Below are 12,258 nucleotides of genomic sequence, written 5' to 3'. Positions count from 1 at the left end.
CCAGTTAAGTAAATTGCATTATATCCTTATAGTGAAATACTCTGCAGTCATTAAAAAGAATGAGTGAATTGGGACGCCTAGGTGGCCCAGCAGTTGAGCATCGTCTGCCTTTGGCACAGGGCATGATCCTGGGGAAAGGGGAAAGGGGCAGAAGAGGGAGAAAGAGAGAATCTCAAGCAGAGTCTCCACTGAGCACCAAGCCTGATGTAGGGCTCGATCTCATGACCTGAGCCAAAACCAAGGTTGGGTGCTTAACCAACTGAGCCACCCAGGTGCCCCTTTACATTTTTTAAAATGACAAAGACAAAAGAAATTCTAATTTAAAAATCCAGGTGAAGGGGCACCTGGGTGGCTCAGTGGTTGAGCATCTGCCTTTGGCTCAAAGCATGATCCTGGAGTCCCAAGATTGAGTCCCACGTTGGGCTCCCTACATGGAGCCTGCTTCTCCCTCTGCCTATGTCTCTTCCTCTGTGTGTGTGTGTGTGTGTGTCTCATGAATAAATAAATAAATTTTGAAAAAAAAAGAATGGGAGAATCTATATTGGACAATCTTCAGTATATATCTCCTATATATATATATATATATATTGGAGATATATATATATATATATCATTAAGTCAAAAAAACATGTTTCTACATGCCTCAAAAATGAGATATACACTGATTGTAAGCATATGCTTGTATGTGCATAAAATATTTCTAGAAGAAAACCTGCCTCAAAAATGAGATATACACTGATTGTAAGCATATGCTTGTATGTGCATAAAATATTTCTAGAAGAAAACCACCTTCTGGAAGGTGACCTAGGAAGCTGGTTTACATGGGAGACTTTTTTTTAAAGATTTTATTTTAAATTATCTCCATACCCAACATGGGGCTCGAACTCACAACCATGAGATCAAGAGTCACATGTTCTACCAACTGAGCCAGCCAGGTGCCCTGGGAGACTTCATTTTTACTCCATTGTTGTGCTGTTTGGATTTCATTTTTTACAGAGTGCATATATTACATCCTGAATGTTTCTAAACTTAAAAAACAAAACAAAAAGCAGTGTAAACAACTCAAAAATGCTGTTTCCCCCCATAATTTAGTTTGAAATAGGACCTACCGGCCCAGTCAAGGTGTTCCTTTCAAAGCAGCCAACTTCCATGTAAGTTATTAGAAATATTTTGTCATGGGATGCGTAGGAGGCTCAGGGGTTGAGTGTCTGCCTTTGGATCAGGTCATGATCCTGAGGTCCTGGGATCAAGTCCCGCATCAGTCTCCCTGTGAAGAAAAAAATTATATTATTTGTATTGTCTGTATAAAGTTTGTGTGAAAGTATACAGCTGTTAAAGATCACAATGGGAAGGAGCCTCGGTGTCCATCGAAAGATGAATGGATAAAGAAGATGGGTATATGTATACAATGGAATATTCCTCAGCCATTAGGAACGACAAATACCCACTATTTGCTTCGACATGGAGGGACCTGGAGGGTATTATGCTGAGTGAAATAAGTCAATCAGAAAAGGACAAACATTATATGGTCTCATTCATTTGGGGAATATAAAAATTAGTGAAAGGGAATAAAGGGAAAGGAGAGAAAATGAGTGAAAATATCAGTGAGGGTGACAAAACATGAGACACACCTAACTCTGGGAAATGAACAAGGGGTAGTGGAAGGGGAAGTGGGCAGGAGGTGGGGGTGACTAGGTGATGGGCACTGAGGGGGGCACTTGGCGGGATGAGCACTGGGTGTTATGCTATATGTTGGCAAATTGAACTCCAATAAGAAAATTTTTTTAAAAAATCACAGTGGATAGGGCTTGCATGGAACTTATAGCCAGGTTTAAGAAAGACTGAGGACAATGATGTAAGTTGTTGAGAATTCTTGATCCTTGTTAACAGTATTTCAAGTGGAACCTTCCTGGGCACCAAATTCCTTTTGTCTCATGGAGAAAAGTTGGGTAATGGGCATGTTAGCACATACTTAGCAGAAATCACATTTTCTATGTTCACTAGACATAGTAAATTCTGAGCTATTTTAAAATCAAAAACTTTCCTTGAGAATTTATGAATTAGACCTATAAAAAGTTTGGTTTTACTACTTGTATATTTCATGTGTAAGAGATGTGTGCTTTTAACAAGTCAGTATTGCTGCATTTTTCCCCCTGTGTGGAACTGTATTACACTTGATGACTTTATTTGCAGAAACCAATTGCTTTCATTGAAGTTTCATCATGTTAAAATTTATTATAGATTTCTTTTTCTTTCTAAAAGATTTTTTTAATTTGAAGTAATCTCTACACCCAACATACCTCTATAACCAACAGGAGACTCAGACTCACAACCCAGGGATCAAGAGTCTCATGCTCAACCTACTGAGCCAGCCAGGCACCCTTAGGTTTCTTTTTCTTGATCACTGTAGTGTTTAACTGATTTTTTTTCTTCATGTAACCACATACCTACTGTAAAAGATCTTCATGTGTGTGGTTTTTGCAAGTTCTTTACCTAAATCCAATGAAATAGGAAACTGCACAATAAAAACATGCATTTAAAATTCTTTATTGTTTTGATAATTATTACAAAGTATACAAAGTATATAGTCTATGCACATTCCCATAAACTTGAACATTTATGTCAATAGTCCTTCATACCCTTAACCACATTATCCCATCTTCTATCTAATCCCTAAACTGAAAGAAATGTCATTGACTTACAGGAATATACTGGGCATTTATAACAAACTATTTCCCCATGAAAAACTACATATGAGGAAAAAATATTGAAGGTATTATTTTAGACTTCTAAATGACTTCATGAATGTGTTCTAGTTTAGCTTATTTTTTTTTACATGCCCAACTAAAAATGATGTCCCACGTCATACAGAGTACCTTGCCTTCTCAGTAAGAATTGAATGAGCTCTCAGATGCTTAGATGTTTTGGAATTTCATTTGTTCACTCAGCAGCGTGATATACAAAGCATGGGTCTGGACTCCACAGACCCTGAGAAGACTTGGGTCTACAAGAAGCTAAAGAAGGAAGAGGATGAGCCCCTTCTTTACATGGTGCTTAATAAGTGTTAATGAAATTAATATCTGCGTGTAAAGAAACTACATCTAAGTGTCAGAATAAAAATACAAGAAAGGGAGATGAGAAAAAGGAACTCCTAGTTTGACAGCAAGAAGAACAGTCCTTCAAAGGCTTTAAGAGATGAAAAGAATTAAGGCAAACATGTTAAAAATAGCTTTACAGTTGGAGGCAAGAGCAAAGAGCAGAGAAATCGGGATTACAGCAAAGCAAGAAGTTTGGCCAGTGCCATCTTGGCAGGCACGGTTTGTTGGGAAGCAAAGTTGGAAAGTTATTCCTGAATGCCAAGCAAGAGATTTATAGTTTATCCCAATGCAGTGGACAGTCAGTGGCAGTTTTTGAACTGGGGATTTGAAGGATGTGCTCAGTCTGCTCTCTGAAGAAGATTGCTCTGGCAGTGGCCGATGAAATGGAGGATAGGCTGGCAGTGAAGAGAATGGCAAGAAGCCAATGGTGGGACTAAGATAATGGACCCCAGTGATAAAAATCCCTCAGAGTGAACTGGCGAGGCAGCCACCAGCAATGAGTGTCAAAGGAGACAGAAGAACTAAAAATGATGCCAGATATTGAAAACAGATCTTAGCTTCTCCCTGTGCTTCATCCTATTCCACCTCCTCCGCCAAGACATCTAGAGTAGAAACCTCATGAAGCTTGGAAGACAGAGATGTAAAGAGCATGAAGTCAGGCGAGTGTGTCAGTTGACCTAAGGAAAATGGTGATATCTTTTCTCCTGTAGTGACATCCTTAAAACACTTTCAAAGTATTAATGTAAAATAATGCTTTTATAGTGTTTTACTCTGCAGCAGTATTTCTTAGGAGCTGAAAAATGGAGCTGCAGGATCGAACCCCTTGCACTAGGCATATGTTATCCCAAGAATGTATGTTTTCAGAGAGCCTTCATTACTAAGATGATTTCACCATTGTAAGGTAAACGGTGGAGTGATCTATGATTTTTGACATTAGAAAATAAAGGAGTGGATCTAGGCAACTATTTAGGCTCCCAAGGCACAAAGCTATGAGATAGATAAAATATAAGCCATCAGTGTTGTTGTAGTAGTAGTTGGCATGGTGAATAATAAGTATAATATTGCTTGGAGCAAAGCAAATGGTAAAAATCACAAGAACAAGGAGACTCGCCTTAACATAGCACAACCATCTGTCATCATAGGCATTAAGTGTCTGAATGATGGCTGTATAGCAGTAGATAATGACCACAAAGGGAATTAAGAATCCAAAGAATGCCAAGGAGATGAAGTAGTAGAGTTGGAAGGGAGACGAGGACTCGCATGTGTTGTGGACATCATGGCAGGTTTTGATGTCTTGCTGGACAAGATAATACTCTTGCTTCAGGATGAAGAATGGCAGCATGTATAAGAAAACTGTTGCCCACACAAATCCACACGTTAGGAAGGCATAGTAACGCTTGGGCAGCACTCGGTAAGTAAAAGGATGGACAATGGCTAGGTAGCGGCTGATACTAATGCAGGCGAGGAGCAGAATGGAGCAATACATGTTGCCATAGAAGATGACTGTGGTGGCCCGGCACATGACTTCTCCAAATACCCAGTTGTTCCCATTGAGGTGATAAGCTATCTTAAATGGCAGTGTGACACAAAAAAGAAAGTCTGCAATGGCCAAGTTGGTGTAGAAGATGGTCATACAGATGGATCTGGTCCTGAAGAAGAGCCTCCACAGGGTCACCACATTGGCTGGCACACCTACGACAAACACCAGGATGTAGATGGCAGGTATCAGTTTGGTACTTAAGGAGCTTCTCAGGTACCCCATGGTAGCATTATTCACCTGAAGATTTGAAACACTTTCTTCAGGACACTTAAATTTTATAGTTGTGGTAGTTCCTTCTGTCCAGCCTTCTATGGCAGAAAGGGGGAACTCTTCAAAAGAATTTGAGGGAGCCCCACGGAAGGTCTTGATAGGTAAGGTCGGTTCTGCCAAGTTGTGTACGTCATTTTCCATGCCTGCAATTGAGAAGACGTATTAACATGGATCATTGCTGGGCCCATAGTTATGGTTCAGGAGATAGGAAAACTAAGTCTTAGGCTGCATAATTTCTGTAGTTTTAGAATTGAGTATCATTTTCATTTTTAAAAATCACTATAAAGGATCCCTGGGTGGCGCAGTGGTTTGGCGCCTGCCTTTGGCCCAGGGCGTGATCCTGGAGACCCGGGATCGAGTCCCACGTCGGGCTCCCGGTGCATGGAGCCTGCTTCTCCCTCTGCCTATGTCTCTGCCTCTCTCTCTCTCTGTGTGACTATCATAAATAAATAAAATTTAAAAAAATAAAATAAAATAAAAAAATAAAAATCACTATAAATCAGGTACGGGAATGCATTTAGTATGTGTCATATGCCCCAGCACTGTGATAGCCCATGCAGGAACGAAAACTAGAAGGCAACTCCTTGCGTGTAGGAAGTTTATAATGCTGCCAGAGGAAACAGCAACAGCACATCAGACCTCCACAGGCCAATGTCATACTCACTATAAGTCGTACAGGTATTCAGACAGTGGTAAAAAGATTTAAAAGTTTAAGCAGAATATCAAGGAAAAAATGAATGTGAGCAAAGATGAGTGAGGCTCCTAAAGAGATGGAAATTAATAGATGAGTAAGAATCTGGTAGGTGATATCTGGACAGAGACATAGAATAGGCTGGTATGGGATGTGGGAATGTCAGATAAATTCATTCAAATGTTTATTGCATACTAATATGCCAGTGATAGAGTTTTAAATAAACTCTATGGCCTGTCTTCAACTGTCAGACTAGTGGAAAAGATGCACAAAATCTTGCTGTCAGATGCTCTCAAGGCACACCTGAGAAGTGAAAGAGGAGGTTACAGCTAAATCTCTGAAGGGCCTCTAAACTACCCTAAGAAGTGATGGCCCATTCCTAGATGCTGGGGTTATGCACAGACAAAATTGTGAATAGAGGCATGGCCAATATGGTAGACAGTACGATGGGCCCCCAAGATTCCTCCTGCTAATGCCTGGAACCTTTGAATATGTTATTTTATATGACAAAAGGGACTTTACAGATGTGATTTATGATCTTCAGATGGCATGAGTATCCTGGATTGGCTGAGTGGGCCAGATGTAATCATAAGACTCCTTATAAGAGGGAAGCAAGAGAGTCATTGTCAAATATTTAAAGGTGATGTGCTGCTGGCTTTGACGATGAAAGAAGGAGCCATAAATGAAGGAATGCGTGTGACTTCTAGAAGCTGAAGAAGGCAAGAAAATAGATTCTCTCCTCGAGCCTCCAGAATGAACACAGCCTTGCTGACACCTTGATTTCAGGACTTGTGGCCCCCAGAAATATAACTTGTATTGTTTTAAGCCACTAAGTTTGTGGTAATTTGTTCTATCAGCAATGACATGCTAATATAACCGTGATTTGATTTACATTTAAGATGACTTTGGTGACAGTGTAGAAAACAGATGGAAAAGGTAAGAAATTAGAGGGAAGGAGGACTGAGTTGGAGCCTACTGTAGTCATTCAAACTCAAGGTGGACAGTAACAAATTAGAGCAATGGCAGTAGAAAAGCAAAGATGAACACTTGGAACTGATGGTGGCTCCAAGGAACTTGGCATCCAGTGGGCTCCAGTGGCAATGAGGGAGAGGCAGGAAGCAAAAATGATTTGGAAGTTTCTGCTTTAGAAGATGTTGGGGAAGGGATGGGACAAGGACATGAGTAGAGGAGACAAAGGAAGAAAAATGAGAAGATGGACATAGAGAACGTGGTCAAATAACATCATAACGTTGTATGGGTGACAAATGATAATCACACCATACAATGTGTAGGACTGTTGAATCTCTGTGTTGTTCACTTGAAACCAATGAAACCAAAGTCAACTATACTTCAATTTAAAAAACTAAAGAAAAAAATTGGAAATGGAACAAAAAGGAATAGAGACATAACATTATTCTATGTCCTATAAATGGTGGGCATTGGTTGGCAGGCTAATTTTAATAATCCTAATACAAGAGCAGTTTCAAAAGCGCACAATAGACCTTAATACTCAAACCTAATTCTCATTAAATAATTCTTCCATAAATTAGTCTTTGATATGTACAGAAAGTAGATCCTCTGAAATTTCTGAGATAGATCTTGATGCTGAATACAAATGTCATACGAATTTAAAAATGCCATTGCTCTGCCAGTTAGGTCTTTTCGTATGACCTCTGAATTCTTACATGTTGAATACTTGGGGTTAGTGATGAGTAAGGTGGTTCTCATTCAAAGCCAGTTTCTCTTCCTGCTTTAATCTCTAGCAGTTCGCCCCCAGGTGAAATTGAAGCCTTCCTCATAACCCTGAGATTGCACAAACAGAATTCAGTGTATAAAACAGTGTTGCCTGAACAAGTAGGGACAGGGAATTGCTCAGGTGTCATTTAAGGGAAGATAGACTGAAGAAAAAAAAAATCTGAATAGTGTTCTTCTGTGCCTGTGAACTTTGAAAGTATGTGGCATGTCACTTGAGTTCAGCCACACGAATCCTTTCTCGGGTTTGCATTTTGGAAAATGCTTAAATTTGACATCACCCATAGAGAAGTGCCTTGGGAAGTAGGCACAAAGCTGGAAGACAGTGGCTGGGCAACATGGTGTACGAGATATTTCCTTTCAAGATCTGATAAGAGAGTTGTTGATACGAAGTGTTTGTTAGTTTTCAGAAAATTCCTGTGGTTGAGCAAGACATGGTGCCTAAAAGCATGGTAAACAGTGACTCTGTGAAAAAGTCTTGATTCTTTTTTCCATGAGAATTCCAGATCTGGTTCAGTGTGAACAAGTCTTTTATTCCTTAGAGAGTAGTGTGACTTAATAGTCCTCACTGTTAAATTTTACATAGTTTTTTAAAAAATTTCTTTGATTTCTTAATACAGGCTTACATTTGGCATAATGTTTCTGAAATGTTTTTAACTTGGGATAAGGCCTTAGACAGAGGACCAGACTTCACCCTCTAGATGATGGGTTCTTCGCTCACATTTCTCCCACCCTACAGAAGAAAGCACATGCACTGCCCATTCCTTTGTCACCTTTAAATGCCCCCTGTTCACCTCTACAAACCCCCACCAATGTCTTGCAGGAACCGCCACCAACATCTTGCAGGAACCCCCTTCACAAACTTTTCTTTTCCTTTTCTGCTGTCTTTGGGTTCATTTACAGCCAGAAGGAACAGTCAGTTATCCTATTCACGAATCTCACATGTGCTCTTGCGCTGAGTGGGTTTTCTTAGCGCTTCCCTACAACCACCTTGGTGATTGAAGCAACATTCTTTATGGAGGTTTGGTTTTGTTACATTTTTATTTATTCTACTTCATCATCTTCTCTCACCCCAGTTCTCCCGCTCCTAACAACATTGGCTGGAAAACAACCTGATAGTAAAAGAATTATGGGTAGATCTATGACAAACTGGTTTGTTTTGGAGTAAGCAGGAGGCTGACATTGTGTTGAGCAGAAGAGGAAACAAGAGTTGAATAAAAATATTTGGGAGATATCATTTCTAAAACTAAAAGATCTTGTGAATGTAGGGAAGACTCCATGATAAAACAAAGTCAAAAAAAAAAAAAAAGGTATGTCATTAAAGAAATATTGACTTGTCAGCCTTACTTATTCTAAAGAAAGACCACTCATTCTTTCTGGGAATATTTATGTTTCTCCCATTTGTGCTTCAAGAGAATGTATAAACATAGGATTTTTTTAAATATCTGGAAAAGGTACTATCTTTGCTGAATCAGAGGAAATTCTTAGAAAATCAGAATCTTCTCACAAAGAAATTTGATTCTTAATTCTAGAGATCTAAAATCTTGACCATGCCACAAATTTTTAAATCTAAGCAGAAAGGACTAGTCTTTGATAAAATGTGAATAGAGTAAACAAGCCGTAGCTATCCACTTCCATGATTCTACCTTTTCTTTTTAAGGTTTTATTTATTTATTCATGAGAGACACAGAGGCAGAGACTCAGGCAGAGGGAGAAGCAGGTTCCCTGTAGGGAGCCGGATGTGGGACTCGATCCCGGGGCTCCGGGATCACGCCCTGAGCCAAAGACAGATGCTCAACTGCTAAGCCACCCAGGCATCCCTGATGCTACCTTTTAATAACAAACATTAAAGTGTGCCTTTTGGGTTGCAGATTGCATGACACGCAAAGAAAATTGGATGCAGTTCATTCTCGTTACACAAACCAGCACCCCCAACACCCCATGAGAAAAGAGCTTACCGCTTTGACAAAAAATGGGTGACAGAAGCATCAGTCCAGCAGCTACAAAGATGAGGGCTTTCATCTTGGTGACCTGAATCCCGTTTCCCAAACGTTATTAAATGTATAAACTAGGGAGCCCGGCTGCACATCAGTTTCTTGTGTTAACAGCAAATGGAAATCTCGTTCTCTCCTTAAAATGTGCTGTCCTGTGCTCTGCAGGCTGGGAAGCTTGCCCGGGTCCTCTGGAGGGAAAGGGTGTGACAGGACTCGTTGCAGTGCGCATGACTCAGGCTGAGCCTCTGAGCACATTACTTTATCCCTGGAGAAAATCCTTTAACTCTTACCCACCTCTAATAATCTGTTCTGAGTAGATGCTGGAAGGTAATAGACAGTCCTTTACAGAAGTAAGCTGATGATGGATGTTGAGTAGCAGTTAGTTTTGACTCTGTCACCTATCTCATTTTTATGCATTTAAAAAACACTGTTCCAGGGGGTAATTTCTTCTCAGTAATGAAGCTGTCAGAAATTATCCTTTCCTTATCCTTCCAGCTCTTTCGAATCTTAATGCTTAAACTCATTACATAATTATAAATAAAATGAATCATGAAAAGCAAGCATTTTTTAGGAAGTGAAATTTAAGAGCTTGATTACTTTGAAAATTCTCCATCAGTGTCACATCGGTCTGAATTTGTCATTACTCCTTGGCCAGATTTGGTTCTATGGTGTTTTGTTTTGCCATAACTCAGCACACTCTGAGCTGTTGGTTAACTCTATAGGATCAGGCAAGGGTGGCAGCAGGCAAGGGGAGAGGGGTGGTGGGTGGAGGCGGTGTTAAATAATACTTGGTTAAACTGAAATCATGATACAGCATTGAATGCAGAGGACTCTGTTTATTCCATGGTTGTTGGTGAGGTCTATAATGAGCTTTTTTTTAATTGTGGCAAAATATGTGTAACATACAATTTACTATCTTAATCATTATTAAATGTACAACTCAGTAGTATTTAGTACGATCACGTTGTTACACAATATATTAGCTTTTATGAGTAGTTATTTCCTGGAGGATATGATTTAATATGTAGTAAAAAGAAAAAAAAAAGAACTGCATTGTAACAGATTTTTCTGTAATTAACACAACTTAAGGTTAAACCCTAAGCCAAACAATCCAACAGCATTTTGCATATAAAATGTAGCAAGAATCAGAAAATACAGGTTTCACGTGAGACTTACAGGCTGTCGGATAAGCCGGGAAGGAGTTGATCTGTGTAAACTTTTCACACTTGATTAAATTTCATCACACCAAGAGTTTTACAATAAAAACTCAGTGTCTAAAAGCACTCGGGTGGCTCAGTGGTTGAGCGTCTGCCTTTGGCTCACTCAGGTCATGATCCTGGGGTCCTGGAATCAAGTCCTGCATCAGGCATCTCAGAGAGAGAGAGCCTGCTTGTCCCTCTGCATATGTCTCTGCCTCTCTGTGTGTCTCTCATGAATGAATGAATGAATGAATGAATGAATGAATAAATAAATAAATAAATAAAATCTTTTAAACAAAATTCAGCATCTAATATTTTAGCTACATAATATATGATAACAGAAGCTGAGATTGAAAGCTATTTTATTGTGGAAATAATAACCAAAATGCCACAAAATATTGAAAAGCATACTTTTTTGTATAATTAAAATTGTCTAGGACTCACAAAATTCAGGAATTTATGACTTAATTTACAGATGACCTAGCTTCTCTTTACTGAATCCATTTGTAGCTCATACATTGAATCTGGCTCTTAAGCTAGAGATGGAGCCCTGACCATCCTATAAATACAGTTCCAGTCTTTTGGTAAACAATGTAAAAAGGAGACCTTAAACTGGTAGAGTTTGGTTTTCACTCCTGGTTTTGTATTTAACTCTAGCATCCTTTAGTGTAATGAGTCATGATTTAAACTGTTGACTTAAATTCATTTGATTTGTCAAGTTTCTCTTTGGTTTGCTGTATAAAATAGATTCTTTAAGCTTTTAAGTGGGATTGTAACTTCCCTCTCATATGGGCAAAAGTTTGTATGGTGCTTCTTCTACGGTGATAAGTTACGAAGGAATTTGGTAAATAGTCTTCAAAAAACTGAGACAGATGTAAATGAACTTGTATGGAATGTAGTTTTTAGGCTGTACTTGGGAGGAGTGTTTAGGTTCTCTTTGACCCTGGAAACAGAATAAAAGAGCTCCTTCTCCCCTGTCTCATCAGTCTTCCTCTAGTCTTCAACTTCCGATCTTCCTGATTGAATCCTTCCCATCCATTCTCTTAAGAAATGGAGACTCGCTCACAGGTGACAGTTCCCATGTGGCAGATCTAGCAAGAGATGATTGCAGAAGCAGGTGCCAAGCCCTCCACAATGGTCTCCATTTGCCCAGATGTTACAGGATGAAATAATAGGTTCTTTGTCTCATTTTCAGAGTGCTTTCCACATACATTATTTCAAGTTAGTCTCTGAGGGGAATAGTATTGAAGCCTGCTGGAGGAGCTGGTGAATGTTCTTTCTCCTTCCTGCAACCCATCCATCCATCATGAGTCCAAAATGATGGAACTGGCTCTCCATAGTTCTGATGAGCTACTTTTCTGTTCATCACAGCTTGCTTTTGCATTTAGCACATGACACTTTATACTACACATGGGCAAATGTCCTCACTATTTAAAAATGTCTCTTCTTCCCTAAAATTATTTAATTTCTACTGAAAATATTTACTTGTAATCTTGGGCAAGTTTATGTAATCCTGACAGTTGCTGTCTGGAAGTCCCATTTAATTACATTATATGCCAGCACCATATTTGTAGTTTGATCATCAGATTCAACCCAAAAGTTAAAAAAGATAATTCAATACCTTTTCATTGCTTTTATCACTTCCATTCTGTATCTGTTCTTAGCTACTATTTCTCCCTCTGTAATTCATCCCTACTGTAAATTAATCCTTCCT

General features: G+C 39.3%; 2 protein-coding genes across 3 annotated transcripts in view; one reads left to right on the top strand and one right to left on the bottom strand.

The window, feature by feature from the left end:
* IQGAP2 (IQ motif containing GTPase activating protein 2) overlaps window positions 1-12,258 on the top strand; it is a 287,229-nt gene that overhangs the window by 204,462 nt on the left and 70,509 nt on the right. The gene's annotated exons all lie outside the window — the stretch shown is intronic.
* On the bottom strand, window positions 2,532-9,572 carry F2RL2 (coagulation factor II thrombin receptor like 2). The gene is made up of 2 exons (XM_072794597.1): window positions 9,310-9,572; window positions 2,532-5,051 (listed from the first exon to the last, which is right to left on the bottom strand). The coding sequence occupies exons 1-2, from the start codon at window positions 9,371-9,373 to the stop codon at window positions 3,976-3,978; spliced, it is 1,140 nt and encodes a 379-aa protein (XP_072650698.1). The 5' UTR covers window positions 9,374-9,572; the 3' UTR covers window positions 2,532-3,975.

The sequence above is a fragment of the Canis lupus genome, chromosome 2, assembly GCF_048164855.1.
Source record: "Canis lupus baileyi chromosome 2, mCanLup2.hap1, whole genome shotgun sequence".
In the NCBI taxonomy this organism is placed as follows: domain Eukaryota; kingdom Metazoa; phylum Chordata; class Mammalia; order Carnivora; family Canidae; genus Canis; species Canis lupus.
Note: the sequence above shows the minus strand (reverse complement) of the source record. Positions and strands in the feature narration are given on the sequence as shown.

Coding starts and splice junctions, on each gene's coding strand:
- F2RL2 (XM_072794597.1), bottom strand. CDS start 9,373: ATGAAAGCCCTCATCTTTGTAGCTGCTGGACTGATGCTTCTGTCACCC. Junction 5,052..9,309: donor ACCCATTTTTTGTCAAAGCG/GTAAGCTCTTTT, acceptor TCTCAATTGCAG/GCATGGAAAATGACGTACAC.